At 60.4% G+C, this 17,448-nt stretch overlaps 2 protein-coding genes and 1 long non-coding RNA gene across 4 annotated transcripts; 1 reads left to right on the top strand and 2 right to left on the bottom strand.

The window, feature by feature from the left end:
- Positions 1 to 2,151: 2,151 nt before the first annotated feature.
- C1QB (complement C1q B chain) lies at positions 2,152 to 6,381 on the bottom strand. Of its 2 annotated transcripts, none has more exons than XM_019541351.1 (3): positions 6,260 to 6,381; positions 4,701 to 4,873; positions 2,152 to 4,041 (listed from the first exon to the last, which is right to left on the bottom strand). In XM_019541351.1, exons 1-3 carry the CDS (start codon positions 6,370 to 6,372, stop codon positions 3,470 to 3,472), a joined length of 858 nt encoding a protein of 285 aa, XP_019396896.1. In that variant the 5' UTR covers positions 6,373 to 6,381; the 3' UTR covers positions 2,152 to 3,469. The 2 variants fall into 2 exon arrangements, with proteins under 2 accessions (XP_019396896.1, XP_019396897.1); XM_019541352.1 differs by lacking the exon at positions 6,260 to 6,381 and adding an exon at positions 5,894 to 5,988.
- Positions 6,382 to 8,867: 2,486 nt separating this feature from the next.
- Positions 8,868 to 16,607, bottom strand: LOC109314502 (collagen alpha-1(IV) chain-like). Its single transcript, XM_019541715.1, has 5 exons — positions 16,336 to 16,607; positions 15,596 to 15,765; positions 14,784 to 15,348; positions 9,868 to 10,049; positions 8,868 to 9,424 (listed from the first exon to the last, which is right to left on the bottom strand). The coding sequence occupies exons 2-5, from the start codon at positions 15,756 to 15,758 to the stop codon at positions 8,868 to 8,870; spliced, it is 1,467 nt and encodes a 488-aa protein (XP_019397260.1). The 5' UTR covers positions 15,759 to 15,765; positions 16,336 to 16,607.
- LOC109314281 lies at positions 12,771 to 14,183 on the top strand. The gene is made up of 2 exons (XR_002102262.1): positions 12,771 to 13,611; positions 13,651 to 14,183. It is a non-coding gene; the product is annotated as an uncharacterized LOC109314281 (long non-coding RNA).
- Positions 16,608 to 17,448: the final 841 nt, after the last annotated feature.

A 17,448-nucleotide genomic window follows, 5' to 3' on the forward strand; every position in this document is an offset into this window, starting at 1 on the left:
ACGTCCAGCCCCTCCAGAAGCTCTCTAACCTGTAGGGTTTAGGGGTGAGGATAAATCCAAGGAGATAAATCTCCTGTTCACCTGGAGGGTCTCTCTGGTCCTGGACTCTGCACCAGGCACCCATTTGCACTGCCACAGGCCTCCCACCACGAGAGGGAATAGGACTTGGCTCTCAGAGTCCCAAAGCATCATCTCATCCCACTTTGGTTTAATGAGGGGAATCCGGGGACGTGCCACCTTCCCGGAGATGAAGCAGATTGAATGTGACCCCAGACCTGGAGGGAGCATCCCACGCGAGGTGCACTGCTGGCATGCTGCATTTGTCCCTGGGGGGCACATGTTAGGGACGGGAAGAGGCTTTAAAACACATAGCTTTGCTGGCTCTGCTAGAAGTGGGTTTCTAGCAGGCTTGGCTAGAAGTGGGTCTGGACGACAGGTCTGTGGTAGCCTGTGCCTGCGCCTTGCTCCTGGAGACCAGCGCCTTCCCCGCTGAGCTCGGCTCCATCCGGCTGATCCAGGAACTTGTACGTGCACAGGGCAGCAGCCCGGGCCCAGGGAGCACTAGGGAGGCATTTGGCTTCTGTTGGACTTGCAGTGTTGTGTCTTGGAAAGACAGTGAGGCACCTATTCACTCTCCTCTGGGTGAGGCAGGCATGCACGGTGCCACGGCCTGAGCCCCTGAGATCCCCTGCCAGTCAGTCCCACTCCTTGGATTTATCCTCACCCCAAAACCCCACCCGTTTGCAGCCCGCCTGCCACCCTGTCCCCGTCTTGTTGCCACCCGAGAGAGCCTGCAGCCGATCTAGAAGGTGTACCAGCAGCCTGTCCCTGGCGGGTGAGGGGACCAGGCACCCGTGCAGACGGACGTTGCTTTGTGTCATTGCTAAATCAAATCCGGGCTTGGCCCGAGCAGACGAGCAGGACTCGGCGGATCCTGGGAGAGCGCACGTCTGTGCGGGCTGCGTGTGGCCGTGCTGCCGTGAAGCAAGCTCTCCGTGGTGTCCCAGCTCCTACCTCGCCTTCTGCTGGCAGCTGGGCCCCACGGCCCCGAGAGCCCGTCTGTCCGATGGGCGACAGCTCCTTATCTTGCGGAGCCTGGCCAAGGACACGGAAAAGGTGCTGGGTGTGAAACGCGCCGCCCGGGCCCAGCCGCAGCCCGCCATCCCGGCTGTGCAGCGCTGGATGGAGAGGAGCAGCCTCCAGACTGACTCTCTGGTGTCACCTGCTGGTACACGGCTGAGAGCCACGCCGAGCCTTCGAGCTTTCTCCTAAGGGTGAATTTTTTTATTGCACTTGTCTTAGATCACACTAAGGGCACTTAAAATGCAAGCTGAGGCTCGTTTGCTCACGCTACGTGCACTCTGAGCATCTTAAACTTACATCACTTCAGACAAGGGTTAACTCTGGGTCATGGTTCCTAGGTTGTGTTAGAGTAAACTCAGCCTGCTGCAGAGAGAGAAGATCATCTATCTACCTAGCTATCTATCTATTGGTAACTGTGCAAACCAGATCCGTGCTTGAGGAGTTTGATCTATGCTCTCAGTCCCCAGCATCCAGCTTATGAAGATCCAGGCCTATTTCAGCACAAACAGCTTCACATAGCTCCCCAATCCCAGACCAAGCCAAGCCCTGTTATCACCAAAGGGCGTATGGGGATGGCTCCCATCTACTGCCCTCCTCCAGCCTCCAAGGACCCAGTTGGCAAGGTCTTGTTCTGACGTGCGGCGAGGTCGGGAACCTGTGTTTTCAGCAGTTTTAGGCCTGTTTGTTGCTTGCCTCAGAGACGGCTGTCCCCGTGTCCTGCTGGGGAGGAGGGGTGCTGTTTGCGGCCCCAGTTGCCCCAAGAAACTGCAGGTGCCGGGGCTGTCCAGGTCCATCTCAGCGGGGCAGGAGCACATCTCAAGCTCCCTGTGGTCTCCCAAGGTTGCAGACCCCAGCCAAGGACCCAAAGGGCTGAAGAGGAGTCGAAAGGGAGGCAGAGGCCATGTCTGTGGCTTGAGAAGATGGGCAGTCGCCCTGCGGGTGCACTCGCATCTCTGTTTACTAAGCCAGGTGCTAGAGGCTGTCCAGGACTTCCCCTCCCCACGGGTGCCCGCAGATCACAGCCGACGCGCTGTCAGGCAACCTGCTCACTAAAACAGAACAACAAAATCAATAGCAAACATTGCATTTATTGACTAGCTTTGCTCAGCAGGGGCCCTGGCAAAGAATGAGACCCACGTTAGCATGCACAACGCCCTGGGACAGCAGCACCAGCTGCAGGAAGATGGCAGGGACCCAGCACCGTGCTGGCCAGGGCCTACTTGTGTCCTCACGGACGTGGCAAAGCCGGAGACTTCCTCCCTCCTGCCGGCTGCAGCAGGGGAGCTGCACGGTGTCAGGCCCGCTTCATTCAGCATCTTCAGGTTCAGCTGATGAGCAAAATTGAGGTCTTTCCGAGTCCCAGTCCTACGTTGTTCCTGGGGTTGGTCCCTCCTGGGGACTGTGCCTTACACCTACTCACATCACTGCCCTGCAGCGCCAAGGCCCGAGTACATCACAGCCAGGTCTCGCTACATCCAGAGAGGCAGGGGGGTGGAGGGGCCTCTAAATGTCCACCACGGGCTCTGACGGTGTGGTCTTTTCTTACTGTCCCGTGACTTGCACAATGGCATTCATGATGGGTAATCCCCATTGCCAGAAGGACTCCCTCCTGGCTAGACCTTCTGGGACCCTTTGCTGTTACTGGTTTTGCTTATTTGAAAGGGTAGCATCCGCCAGGAGCAAGAAGAAGCCATATGAAAGCTGCAGGCTGAGGACAGGGGCGGAGAATCCTTCTCTGGACTGGAGACAGGAGCCTCTCACAGCACTGCCCAGGCTGGCTCCAGGCCAGAGATGCCTTGACCTTGGTCAAGGAAAGTGAAACTGCAAAGGTCAGCATTATGCAGAGGGCTTGCTTTGAAGCACCGTGCCAGGCAGGAGCTCAGGGGAGTCCGACTGGAAGCACACCGCCGTGACTGCAAGCATGCAAGCATGAGTAAGGTGCTATAGTGGAAAAAGCAGCTGGCACAGCCAAGCGGGCCACCCCACCCCAACAAATGATGCACTCCACTGCACAGTGCCCACCGGTCCCGTTGAGATGGGCTGAGAGGATGAACCACCTCGGGAGTCGCGGGCATTGCGCTGAGACTCTGCCATAGCTCTTCTGGGGCTGGGCCTGGGCGGTGGTTTCCACAATCTCTGTTGTGAAGCTGCTTGCTGAAGCAGGAGCTGAGCCAGGAGCAAGTCCAAGCAGTGAGACGGGCACACAACACAACACGATGCAGAGCCTGGTGCGATGGGCCTGGCAGCCGGAGCCCCGCGCGCAGCTCACAGCAGAGCCTGCATCTCCAGCCTGCGCGGCGCCCGGCAGGGCTTAGCAGGCTGCAGAGCAGATAGTTTGGCTGATGCGTATGCCATGGGGAGCCCGCGACTGACCCTCCCGGGGCTGCTAGTTGTCAGGGAAGAGCAGGAACCCCGAAAAGATGCTGTCAGCCCCTTCAATTCCCACCAGGGAGTTTTTCTCGGTGGGCTCCAGCCAGACGGACTCGCCTGCCTTCACCTTCAGCACCACCCCACCCGTGGTGACCTGGTAGGTGTTGTGCACGTAGTCGCAGAAGGTCACCACCGTGTCCCCCCGGGTCCCTTTGCCCTTCTTGATGTTGATGCAGAGGTTGCCCCTGGATGTGGCGTGGTAGGTGAAGTAGTAGAGCCCCGGGATCTGGCAGGTGAAGCGGCCGTACCTGTTCTCGTAGTGGCTGTTCTCATTGGTGATGATGCGGTCAAAGCGGATGGGCTGGTCCCGGCGGGGGAGCATGTTAATGGTCCTGGCGGCTGAGAAGGCCGATTTGAGGGAGATCTTGTAGTCCCCGGATTCACCCTTGGGTCCAGGGGCACCTCTGGGGCCTGGAGCACCCCTAGAACCAGCAGGGCCCTTGGGGCCGACCTTCCCGGGGAAGCCCGGGAGTCCTGGGTCTCCTCTGTCCCCCAGCTCCGCTTGATCCTCCATCTGGCCAGGCGGACCTGGGGAGTGAGGAGACAGGAACCGTGAGTAGAAGACCCACGATAGCTGGTAGCTTCATATCACCCTTTACCTGCCAAGGAGTGAGACGACCCCCAAGGCCCTGTCATGGTCCACAGCCACCTGCTAGGAGGGGATGGGGCAGGCACTCTCGGCCCACTTTACATCAGCATTTCCCCTTAAACCGGCCACTAGTGCGACCACTCCTGCAACCCCAGCACGCATGCCACGGACACCCCCTGGTCCTCCCATGTCCACCCTGTCTGCCACGGTTATGTAGCTGCTCTTCTTGCCCTTAGCCCTTTGCATCCCCTGTGTCCGGTGACCCGCATCCATTCCCCTCCATCGGGCAGCTCTTCTCAGACTCCCCACTTCCCTGCCTCTCATCCCCACCTCTTGGCGATCTCCCCAGAGCTGAGCTGGGGGTGCTATTCCTTGTCCCTATGATGGGCCAGGTCCTTTACTGGAAGGGTGCAAGCTGCCTGCTAACCAAAGAGCATCCAGGCTGGGAGCTGCTAACGCCCTGGATGTCTGGGAGGAAACCACAGCCCCAGCAGCAGGGCCTGTCCAGGGGGGCGAATGCCTGGCCCTGCACTTCACACCGAGGCTGCCCTTGCACGAGGTTGCAATACAGCCAACAAGTTCCCGGCCTGTGTCTTACCTCTCTCTCCCTTATGGCCGTTCTCGCCATCTCTGCCATTGGAGCCGGGCCGTCCCGGCACACCGGGGAGTCCTGGGATTGCCGCAAAGCCCTTGCAGGTACTGGCACTGGCCCCTGGCGTTGCAGCCAGGCAGATGAGCATCACCCACACCGCCCGCATGTTGGCCACGGTGCTGGAAGGCAAAAGGACACAGCAGAGTTACAGGGACTGTAGGAAGGCCCTAAAATTTGCTGATCCAAGTGCTTGAGGACGGCTCTGTCCTGTGCGATCTGTCTGCCCTGGCAGTTGCGTGCGCGGTGCCACGAGGAAATCCAGGGATGAGAGGAGAGGCAATGCCGGGCAGGATGTGCTCTGGGAGGGGAGGTGGGGTGCAATCCCCCCTGCTGCAGAGGGAGGTGTACCTTGTGTGCAGGAGAGGACTCAAACACTCGCTCGGCAAGTCGGGGGTTTCCGAGCTCGGGCCCCAGTGTCGTTTAGGCAGACAGACAGAGCTGTTCTGCAGCCCAGGTGCCAGGGAGAGAGGAGATGAGGCAGCAGAGCCCTCTTCTTGTGCCACGTTTGCCCTGCCGAGCGGAGAGCACTAGGGGAAAGCCCAGCGCTGCTCTCCCCAGCACGGCTCAGGCCAGCGCCGCTCGTGGCTCCCACCGCCCTGGGCTCCAGTGACGACCTGGGCTGCCGGGCGGAGGAGAGCTCGGGCACTCGCGACCTTTAGCGCCAGCTCCTTCTCAGATTTACACCTTCAGCAACTACAGCGGCTGTACAGGAACTGCTCTGAGTTCACACCGGCGTAACTGGAAGCAGCATTCAGCCCTTGTGAACAGAAAAGACAAGCCCCTCTCGCTGCCTGGGCCCAGGGGCTGCCCCGGGGAGTAGCCACCATCTAATGAGCCTTGTCATCGGGGCACGTAGCTGATGCACAGCTCGGCACTGCTGTCTCTCCCGCTCGGCCTCCCTGAGCCCTGTGAGCTCCCTCCGCTTCGGAAATCTCAGAAGTCAGCTCACCCGCTCCCTGCTCGGAGGCAGGATTCAGGGCGTGCAAACCGCCTCTGGTTCAAAAACCTCCGGTGCTGTGACTTGCACATTTCTTCCCGACCGGCTGCTCCAGGGCTTTACACTTCCCTACTATGCAACCCAAATCTGCCTTTGTGCCCCCCAGCTCCATCACCTCCCTCCCACGTGTGACCAGACTCACCGACGGGACGCAATAGGTATCTCCTGTTCCTACTGCACAAGATCCCGGTGCCCGCTGGACCCCAAAACACTGCGGCACGACAGACTGCCCCTCAGAAAGGCCGGCCCTCGGCAGGGCAGCGTCCTCGCACCCAATCAGACACCCACCACATTGAGGACCACCCTGCCCAGTGCCAGGCGGGACCCACTGGGCACAGCGTGTGCCTTCGAGGCTGAAGTGAAGGCCAGTTGTGGGCCCTTTTGGGGACACCGGGTTCTGGCACCCCGTGCAGCCCCGTAGGGAGACGGCTCTGCGTAGCCTTGCTGCTTCCAAGCACGCAGCTTTCTCTTGGCTCTTGGAGCATGGTGTGAGGGGTCCGGCACTTACCTTGCGGCGTCTGCAGCACTGACGGGGAACCGGGCACGGGAGGCCTCACCCTCCTGCTTGGAAATGGGGAGGGGGAAAGAGGAAGTTTGCTGCAAGCGGGAAGGCCTGAGCATTGGGACAGGGCCTGGTCACATCCCTTTTTCTTATCTTTAGCTCCTGTCCCCCTGCACAGACACTTTCGCTTCCTCTGTCATTCCCGGCGGGCCGCAAGCGCTTTCTGCAGGCTCAGCAGAGCACCTCGTGCTCGCGCGGCTGCTCAGCATCCTTTGTGCATGGGTTTGGGCCCCTGCCCGGAGCAACGCATGGCCAGGAGATGCCCTGGGTTGTCCCCTCCGTGTGCCGCCAGCTCGTGGCCCTGGCCAGGACAATGCTGCCCACCGCCTGTCCTTTCCCACCACGGCACACATGTTCAGATGCTGTTAGGGTGACAAGGAGCCCTCAGACAAGGGACCAGGCTGTTCTGCACCAAGAAGCCCCAGGGTTAAATCCAGATTTATCCTTCTGTGGCATGGATAAAAGAGCCCAAATCTGACAAAACAGTACGGGCAGAGCTGCTGTGGCATCAGCCGCCAGGGACTGGCGGGTCGGTCCGTCACAGGTCGGCCCCGTGATGTTGCAGCCAGTCTGTGTTCAGCCAGGGCTGCACGCCGGACCAAGGTGGCAGGCTTGTGGGACCGGCTGGTTCATGTCCTAAAACGCTGCCTGCACTTTCTCATGTCTGGGGGGAAAATTAAGAAGCCGGCTCAGGGCCTGGGGCTGCAGTTACCTGCTGTTCTTGCTGGCTGAGACAGCCACCAGCTCCTTTTTCCAGTAGGAGCCATGCCTACCCTGTCACACGCAGCGCTGAGTGAGCACCCTCCGCCGCGCTCAGGGTCTTTGGGCTGGGGGAGGCCGCGAGACCGGCAGTGGGTGCAGGGAAGCAGCCCAGGGTTGTTGGTGAACGTCCCCCCTCCGGCTCTGGGTTCGCTCATCCTTCCTCCCGGCCTCTCGCTGTGTGCAGTAGGGCAGAGATGGCGTGAGCCGGGCTAGTCTAAAGTCAAGCAGATGTATAGATCTGGGGGAATATTATTTTCTTTTGGCAAATGGCTGAAAAATGCAGTGTTGGCTCCCCTAGGACTGCCAGTTTGGGTCCAGTTTGGGAAATGGCTCCAGGTGAAGAAACAAGGGAGCAGCATCCTTTGGCCTGCTGCTGGGTAGGGATGCTCTGTACCTGCATGAGGACCGGGTGCCTCTCTCTTGCAGCAGGGATTTGAGCTCAGTTGCCCCCATGCAGTGCCCGAAGGGAGGCATCTCTCTCTCCTAAGCTGTTCCACTTAATACCGAATGGTGAGAGATTTTGTGGGCCAGATACAGAGCGAGGGCACGTGCCTGGCCAGTGGGACATCTGGGCTCTGCTCTCTCAACTGATGATTATTTTATGCCAGATGAAACAGTATCAGTAGGAGAGGCTGAGAGCAGCTCATCCTGGAGAGCACTGAGTCCTCCAGAAGGTAAATCTGCCCCAAACAATTGGAGATATGTCACGTTGGCCTGTGTTCACTACTTGTTTCTAAATCAGGACAGCCAGACTTGTCCTGGATCCACTTGGTCACGTGCCCTTGGCCTCCTGCCCCTTGAGAATCCAGCTCTGTATTTTTATTTAAAAATATATACATATACATAATCCTGAACATGAAACAATTTGCTTTAGGTTGAGTGAAAGTTTTCTTGCACCCAAAACAAATAGGTTTTGATTTGCCAAAAATTCAGGACAAAGAAATGGGTTTGGTTTGACCTCAAACATGGCTTTTTTTCCTTGGATTTTCAGTCTTGGCTCCCAGCTGAGTAACTGGCCTGTTACAGGCTGCACCACTGTCCTGCCCACCCTCAGCTGCACTGTTTTTGGCTTTGAAACAAGGCGGTCTCCCCCAGTTGTGCCCACCCACCCCTTCAACCACAGGTGTCCAGCAGCTGTGGACACTGGTGCCACCACATGTGCACAAACATGCATATGCACATGTAACGTGTGTACGTGCACACACACATGCTGGGCTCAGACAAACACAAGATAGCAACTGCCGGGTGCAGAAAAGGATTTATTCAGCGCTTGCGCGAATGAACCACGGGAAAAAGTTTCCTCTCCAGTTCCCCCCAGGCCGCGTCTGGTTGTAGTCCGTGACCCTCTCGGTTAAGTGGAGAGACCGCAGGGTGGCTTCAGTGCTTGAAAGAAGGGGGGTTAATGAATGCAAAGAGCACAGTAGTAATTAGGCATGGGTGGATTTAGCAGTAGCAATGGAGCTTTTATGGGCTGGCCTCTTGCTAGGCAGGGCCAGAGACTCACCCCATGTGTCACACCTGACGGCCCTCGAGCTACCCACGCTCCAACCCCAGGGCCTTGGCTTGTTTCTGCATTTGGGCAGGATTGTTCTGGGCAGATGCAGGGCTCTGAGCCCTTCCCAGAGGCTGCCAGGCCCTGGGTAGAAACCTGCAGCCCGCAGGCCCTGAGCAGAGACCTGGGTCCACTTCCAAGACAGCGCGGGGCAGGGTGTGAGCCAAGGGGTGCGTTGCAAGGCAAGGAGGCTGGCATGTTTGCAGTCCGCCAGCATCTACCCGGGCTTGTCCAGGCCACCTACTCTGGAAAGAGCAGGAAGCCAGAGAAGATGCTGTCAGAGCCACCAATGCCCACCATGCCATTGTAGTCGTTGACGGCCAGCCACGTTTGGTGCCCAGCCTCCATTTTCAGGAGGATGCCTCCAGAGCTGACTTGCTTGTTGTTGGAGATGTGGTCGCAGAAGCTGGCCACCTTCTCCCTGTTCTTGTACAGGATGACGCAGAGGTTGGCGGTCTGGGAGGCATGGAAGGTGAAGTAGTAGAGGCCTGGCACGCGGCAGGTGAACTTGCCGGTGGCGGTGTTGTAGTCGTCGTTGATGTTGGTGATGACGTGGTTGAAGACCACGGGGGTGTTCTTGGCCGGGTGCTGGGATGTTTGCCGGGTCACAGAGAATGCCGCCTGGTGCCTCTGCCGGTAGCTGCCAGGATCGCCAGGCTCTCCGTCCAAGCCCGGTTCCCCGGGGTCTCCCGGGGTGCCAGAGGGGCCAATGGGACCAGTCTTCCCAGGCAGGCCAGGGATGCCGGGGTCTCCTTTCAGCCCCTTGGGCCCCTGGCTCCTGGAAATGGCTGGGATGCCTGTGGGGGTCCAGAGGACGCGGTTAGGACCAAGCAGCAGGACCAGAGGAAAGGCCCTGTCTGCTCCATGCACTGGGACAGGATGTGTGCAGCCTCATCCCCCATTGCCTGGGGCAGCTCCCTACTGCTCCCGGGTCTGTAAAGGGCGGATAACCCGCCCAGCTCAGGTCCAGCACCCGGGGACTGAGCACACCTCGTTGCAGCTGCTGGGCTACTCCAGGAAGGACCTGGCATGGAGTTGCTGGCACTACTCCTATCATGCCTGCCCCGTGCGTGGGAGTGCTGGATGGTAGGATTGCCCCCTCCCCTGGCCCTGGGCTTTGTTCCTCTGCGTGTGTCTGACCGGAGGGATACAGACCTCCCCTGCGGAGATCGGTGGGCCTCAAACAACTTCTGAGGCTCTCCCAAGTGCTCCCAGGTGAGTCTTGCCACAGGGCACTTACCCGGCTCGCCTTTGGCTCCTTTCTGTCCATCTCTGCCATCCTTGCCTGGCATGCCGGGATTGCCGGGCAGCCCAGGGGTCCCGTAGCAGTTGTGGGGAGCCTCCGCTTCCATCTCCCGAGCCAGGAGGAGAAGGGCCAAGCCCAGGCCCATGGCGTCCCAGAGACCCTTACCCATATTGCTCCTGTAGAGAGAGGAAAGAAGACGGGTGCTGGGGTGCAGGACAGTGGAGGCACCGGCAGGCTGGGGACGTGGCTGGGAGATGCACCGCCAAGGCACCCTGCTGTCAGCCAGAGAAGGGCCACCCTTGGGAAGCGCTCTTGCCTATCTCTGCAGCCTCTTCCCTCCTGTCGCTTCAACTCCCTGGGCATGCAACCACCCGCAGGCAACGTGGAAGAGGCCGGAGGGGCTGGTCTGCCTGTGGAGAGGGGTGCAGCGATTGCGGTGGGCCAGGTCATGCACACTGGGATCCAGGGCCTGCCCGGGGCTCCTCCGCATCTGCGTGTTCCCGGTTGGAATTGGTTTGGATGCACTGAAATGATGGAGGCCGGTCCCAGGCCCTAGGCCTGAGCCTTCCCTGGCCAGAGCACCTTTGCCCCACTGTGCTGTGCTGCACCCCACAAAGCCCTGCCAGGACTCTGGGGGCAGTGGGTCTGGTCCCGTGGAAGCTACGCGGCGGCAGTAGAGCTGAGGCCGCCAGCGGCATTGACCTTGGGGTCACAGAGCTGGTCCTCCTGGCACCAATGCAGTGGTTGGAGACTCCTCTTAATGCCAGGGGCATGACAAGCAGCGGTCCAGGACACCATCCCGGTCTTGCACGGCTCTGTGGGTGCAGCCCTGCTGTCTCCTGTGCCCCTATCTGTGTGTAGAGGGCCACCAGCCAGCCCCTTGCCCCCCAGTAGCCTCCGCAGGGGGCCTGCCACCCCACGCACTTGGGCTGAGCCGCGCATGGAAAGCCTGAGGTGGAGCAAGCCCCTTGCCCAGAGCCTGGGACTGGAGCACTGGCCACTCCAGGCATCGTCCTGCTGAAGACCAGCCAAAAGCAGCCATCCACAGCCACGCTCGGGGCCTGCGGTCAGGACAATGCCCCTCATATAAGGAGCCAGCGGGATGCAGGGGATACCCCGGCTGGAGCCGCCCTTACCTGTGCGGTCCGGCACCGTGCAGGGGGCTCGGCGTGCCGCGGGCTGCTGGTCAGCGTGCCGTGCCGTGCCGTGCCGTGCCGTCCAAGCCTCTGCCGCTGCAAGGAGGAAGTTGGTGGCCAGCTGCAGCCAGGAGCAGGCCCGCGGGGAGGAGCAGCCGCTTGCTGGGTCCCCGGCCGAGTTTTACTTCCCCCTTGCCTGCCTGTTTCTTCGGAGCAAGCACTTTCCTTGGGGCTGGGCCCTTCTCAGCCCTCCCCCCTGCACAGAGCGCCGGGCGGGGCAAAAACGAGGGCCCTGGGGGCAGCTGCAAGAGGACACAACCCTACAGACTGCCGGGAGGTGATGTCCCAACAGCACTGCTTGGAAACCTGGGACCGCTGGGGCCACCCAGCCCACTGCAGGGGTGGGGTGGGGGGCTCTCGATGGGCATTACGCTCCCCCAGCGTCGTGCCTTTCGTTGCCACTCTGGCCATCTGGAGGCCAGCCCACCTTGGAGAGAGCAAGCCACCACCCCTGCTCAGCCCTGCTGCCCCGCGAGGGTCTGGGATTGAGTGCCCTCTGCCCTGACCCAGCTCTGCCTGCGGCTGGATGTCCGTGGGGCCGAGCTACAGGGGGCCCGTGGTCAAGGGCTCGGCTCCAGTGTTATTCAGAGAATCAGAAAATGAGGGTGGAAGGGAGCTCAGGAGCTCACATCTAGTCCAGCCCCTGCTCCAAGCAGCACCAGCCCCAACTACATTGTCCCAGCCAAGGCTTTGTCTACCCAGGTCTTCAAAACCAGCAAGGATGGAGACTCCCCCACCTCTCCGGGGAGCCTGTTCCAGTGTTTTATTTAGTGAGAGTTTTTCCTAATATCCAACCTCAACCTCCCTTGCTGCAACTTGAGCCCATTGCTCCTTGTCCTGCCACCTGCCCCCCCTGGGACCAGCCCAGCTCCACCCTCTTTGCAACCTCCTGCAGGGAGTTGCAGGCTGCACCCTCTTCCCTCTTCGCAGCCTGGCATGGGTTATCCTCTTAGAGAAGTTGCCCCGTGCACACAGATCCTGCTCCCCACCTGCCAGCCTGGAGCCGGGGCTGCACAGATCCAGGTGCTATCTCCGGGAAAGAGAGTCGCTGGGACAAGGGGGAGCAAAGGCCCTGGAGCAGAAGGGAGCCAGGTCCATGCATGCTGAGGCAGGACTCAGTCCGGATCAGTGCCCCGTTGTGCTAGCTGATGGCTTTGTCCCAGTTGCGAAGGAGAAGAGGGTTTCCTCCAGGAGACTCTTGCACCTGGCTCACCTGCCTTCTTGCCCTGTCTCCACGCTGCAGCCCATGGGGAGGAGCAGGGACTCTGCTGTGTGCGGTGTAACAGGCAGTCTTGCCTTTTCCTGCCCTTTCCCATCCCCAAGTCCCCATCCTGCAGCTGCACATTTGTCTGCTGCCTCCTTTTGGGCCCGGGGGGCTGTGAAGGGCAGACCTGGCCCAGGCATCCCTTACACATCCCTGGGGAGAAACCTCCCTCCAAACACTGGCTCCTGGGACCTCCTCCGGGACGGTGCACTCTGAGCATGAACTCATTGGCCAATATTGGGATGGGGGCTGAGGCTGGGCAGTGTCTGCAAAGACTGGTGAGCTCGAGCCCGGAGGCCTCCTGCCCCTTGCTCTCTAGGCCGCTGCTATTCAAGACGCAGATGGGATGACATGGAAACGGTTTTGGGAGTGTGCCCGGGACACTGACGGCGCCACGCAGATGTGTGAATAGGACAGAAGAGCCAAGACACTGGATGGGAAAGCAAGCCAGCAAGGGGACGTTTATTTGTCTGTTCGTTGGACGGGTGTGAAAGGCAGGAGAGGCCGGAGCCAGCTCCCCGTCTGCAAGGCTTCGTACAGCGGGAGTCACCCTCTCCAGCAAGTCCCTCCAGAGAATAAAGGCTGGACGATGGCACTGGTGACAGCCGATCCCGTCTGGCACGGCGTCTCAGAGCACGGGGAGGATGCGGGTCGCTCTCACACCGGGGAGAGCCGAGCATCCCTGCACTGTTACGGAGGAACACGCTGTCTCCGGGGAAAGGGACGAGGCCTGGACGCAGCGTGCGGTACTATGTGAATGCCCTCGTTCCATGGGGGAGATGCAGGACAGCTGCCGGGGGTTTTCTGTGCCACTGACCCCTAGCAAGGCCCTTGCTGCTGCTGTCCTGCAGCGGGCATCTGCCCATCAGCGCTGCATGCCACACGTGGCGACGCAGGGGTGCTGGCGGGAAGATTAGATGCTGCTTCCCAGGCTGCTAGCTGGGATTGCAAGCCCCTGAGCCCGGAGCACCTGGCCTCCCAGCAAAGATAGCCCATGTCTGTCTCTGCCCTGTCTCCCCTGGCATGGCTTCCTTAGCCAACCACGTCCACATTAGGGACAGCGCTTTCTCCGGGGCCACCCCTGGAGATGTGCACTCAGACCCGTGGCTGTGAAGCGCCAGCTGGGAGATGAGTTCTTCCCGTGATGAAGCTCTGGGCAGCACATTCGGGGGTCTCACCTGCTCAGCACACCTAACCCAGGTCGGGACAGGGGATGAAATGGGCTTTTGCTCCATCCCAGGGCTCCATGCACTAAGGTGCGCGTGCGTGCGTGCGTGCGTGCGTGCGTGTGTGTGTGTGTGTGTGTGTGTGTGTGAGAGATGGGTAGGGTAGACGCGGCAGTACCAAAGGAGACAGGTGCTGTAGTACGTGAGGTCCTATCCTGGCTGCCGTCTGCTGCAGCAGGTGCAGGATGATCGCCACGTATGTGGCGCCCGTCTCATGGCTACTACACATCGGCAGAAAGCCCTGACAGCAGCCCGGGGGGTACTGGCATAGCCGCATCCTGTGCTGTCACGTACGTACCTCTGTGCTCAATGAGGGGTTAAGGGAAAAGTCTCCTCCCTCACCACCAGTATAAATCTGGAGTAAATCCACTGGTGTCAATGGGGTGACTCTAGATTTGCCATGGTAGACTTGGGAACAAAACTTGGGTCAAGTGCAAGACACCTGCCAAGTCTGTCTGCCAGAGCCCAGGGCTGAGTCCTGACACGGGGATGAGCAATGGAGCCAGCTGACGAGCTCGCTGGTCCTCCAAGGGCCCCGCGTGGCCCTAATGCTGATCCACGTGGCTTAAAGCATTAGCTGCCCATTGCCCCATGCCGTGGCCCCTGGTTCTTGCCAGTTAGAAAGGAAAATCTTTAAGGACCACAACGAGGCAGTGCTAAGCATGGGAGGCTTTCTGACTCGCACCCGAGCCATCCCATCACATGCGATGGCACGGCTCTGAATCACGTAGGACCAAAGTCGGGGTCCCTTGACGTCAGTGGAGCAGGACCTGGCCTCTTGCCCCTCCCAGCTGGGTGCTTTAGCAACCTACTGTAGCAGCACAATGTTGCCAAACAGGCCCTTGGGAGCTCAGCCTGTCCCCATCAGCGTCCCCAGCCGGCAGGCACCTTGCATCCTCCCACCCCACGCGGTGTGCCCGGGCACTGAGCTCTGCTGCCAGGCGGGCGGGCACGGCTTTGGCCACGCTTCGCACAGCCCCGCATTCGGCTGCTAAGTTATACGGTGACTCGCAACCAAGGAGGGGGCAGCAGGTGTCTGTCCAGACCCCCCGTCCCTCTCCTTGCACGCTCCTCTCTCCCACAAATACGCACATGTGTGGTGCCCTCAGGCCAGGGCACTAAGCTGCAGTTTCTTGCTAAGACCTGGGTTTCTTTGCTATTGCAGGGGGCTTGATGAAGCTGCGTGGATGGGGGCTAGGTAGCAGTGTGGGGGCAGTCCATCACTCCCTCTGCTGGAACAGCATGAAGCCGCTAAAGACACTGTCGGCCTCGGCGCCGTCGAACACCCGGTTCCCGTTGTGCGGGTCGCTCTCAATCCAGACCTGGTCCTGCGCCGCCAGGCTGAGCACGCTGCCCCCCGAGTTCACCTGTAGCAGGCCGCGGCTGTTGTTGTCACAGAAGCTGGCCACCTTGGTGCTGTCCTTGACCAGGCTGAGACACAGGTTCCCGTTGGAGATCACCTGGAAGGCGAAGTAGTAGAAGCCCGGGGTGGCACAGGTGAAGTGCCCTGTCTGCGCGTTGTAGTTGTGATCCTGGTCGGTGATGACGTTGTCGAAGACCACAGTGTTCCCATGGGGCGGTGGGTTCTTCCTGGAGGCGGAGAAGGCTGGGCGTTTCTGGTCCCGGATGTTGCCAACCTTGCCCTTGGCGCCCGGCTGCCCTGGCTCGCCTGCGGGTCCAGGGGGGCCGTTGAGGCCTCGGTAGCCCTGGCTCCCTGGGTTTCCAGGCAGCCCGGGTTCCCCAGCATCCCCTTTGACTCCCTTGATCCCGGTCCTTCTTCCTGGCAGCCCTGGAAGACAAAGAGCAGGTGGATGATGACCCAGCCTTGGCCTAAGTGCCACACACCGCTCCACAAGCCCTTCCCAGCTCATGCCCCTGCCCCTGCCCCTGCCCCTCCGAGCCATCCCAGCCCATTGCCTCCAGCTCCCCCACTGGGGGTGTGCTGGCCAGGCCAAGCTATCCTCCGCTCAGGGCAGCAACAAAGTCCCAGGGACGACCTGTGCTCCCAGCCCCGTCAGCTCCAGCTCACGTCTTACCTGGGGCTCCAACATCGCCTTTCTGGCCTGGCCTCCCTTCCAGGCCGGGGACTCCTGGGTAGCCGTCTTTGCCATCTGGCGCTCGGCACACGTTCTCCTGAGGAAGGACAGTGCCCAGGATCGTGGCCAGGGCGCCGGCCACCAGCCAGAAGCTGCCACCCATTTTGCCTCTGCAAGAACAAGAGCCCCACGGGGCAAGGTGTAGGTTTGGGACCCCGTCGCTTCCAGCCACGGACACCAGCAGCCCCATGGAGACGGCAGAGCATGGGGGAGCAAGGACCCCTGACGCCGGACAACCAGACGCATGTGGACAGACAAAGCTGGGGTTGTAAATGCACACACAGCGACGTGCAGACACAGACCTACACGCACAACGGCATACAGACACGTGTGCACACACACACATGCTCAGACCCAACTCATACCCCTCCAGCCCCATCCGGACCTGAGCAGGACCTCTCTGCCTCCGGTGCACAGGACGGATCTGAGCTGGACGTGCCCTGCACCGTATCGCTCTCAGAGCTGTGTTTGGGCTCGAGAAGAGAAACTGGGGCAGAAGCAGCTTTCCCCAGTCCACAGAGACTGTGCAGAGCGGGGATTGCAAGGACGAGCTGCACATTGGCAGGGAACGGTGTCGGCAGCCCTGTTGCAGAGGCCTAGGGTAAAAGGGGGCTGGCAGCCTGGGGCATGGGGAGCCCCGGCCTGGGGACAGCGTGGGCCGGAGGCAGAGACCGACTTACCTCTCCCGAAGCAGCGGCTGGAGCTTTCCAGGCAGGTGGCTCTGCTGGCTCTCAGCCTTCCCCAGGGAGGAGGAAGGAAGAGGAGAGGAGAGCAGGGAGGGGGAGATCCGCTGGGGGCTCTTGCAGATCCAGGGCAGAAGCTGCTGGGTTTCACTTCCCTGCTCATTTCCCCTTTTGGGGCTTTTCCCTGCTTTGCACAAAGCTGCTGGAACAGCGTGGTCAGCAAACGCCCTAAAGTTAGCATCCGAGCCGCAGCGGATGCAGGCAGAGTCTCCCAGCAGTGCCCCCCCGGCACAAACCCCCGGCCCAGCTCCGTGCCCGGATCCTTGTCCATCTCAGCTCCCCTGCCTAGCCCTGCCTGTTCTGGGAGCATCTCCGGTGACCGCGAGAGCTGCATTGGCTGTCCTTTTCTCCATGGCCATAGAAGTATGGAGCTGCCAGCAGTTTGCACGCAGCTTTGGATCATCTCGCCAGCCATGCACACGTTCACCTTCCCGGCTGTCCCACGTGACACGTCGTGGGGTGAGACTGTTGCCACCTGCCCCTGACAGCACCGACCTGGCAGAAGCCGCCGTGCTGCTCTCGGTCCAGGTCTCTGAAGTGCCGCGTCTCCTTGGAGGGGTCGCAGCTCACTCCCCTGGTCCCAGGAGGAGAAGGGGGTGCAATTACCTTCCCATTAACAACCACCGTTTCAAAGCTGCTGCCCAGCAGCTGCTTTCTCAGTCTAACGTTCTCTGCTCATTTCATACGGGACAAACTGTGGTCAAATGGCCGTCGGGTGTGCAGGGAATGACCAGTGAACCAGACCGGTCCTGAGAAGACTGCAGTCGCTAAGGCGAATGAAGGGAAGAGGCAAGAGCGATGGAGGAGGTGTTAGCTAGGGGGTCTCTGCAGGATTTCTGGCCTGCAGGACAGTCCCGTGGTCGGGGAGGGCTGCCAGGCTTCCCAATGGCCAACCTCTGTGGTACAAGGCATTAAAGGGACCTGGTGGGGACGCGTGGGAGGGAAGGAGGATTGTGTCCCACCATCACGCCCCAGGCCCCCTCCAGACCTGCGCGATTAGCCACCCTGAATTGCGGCCAGCAGCGAGCCCCCTTTGCAGACACGCAGACT

Source organism: Crocodylus porosus, unplaced genomic scaffold (genome assembly GCF_001723895.1).
Source record: "Crocodylus porosus isolate Cpor-Errol unplaced genomic scaffold, CroPor_comp1, whole genome shotgun sequence".
Classification (NCBI taxonomy): Eukaryota; Metazoa; Chordata; order Crocodylia; family Crocodylidae; genus Crocodylus; species Crocodylus porosus.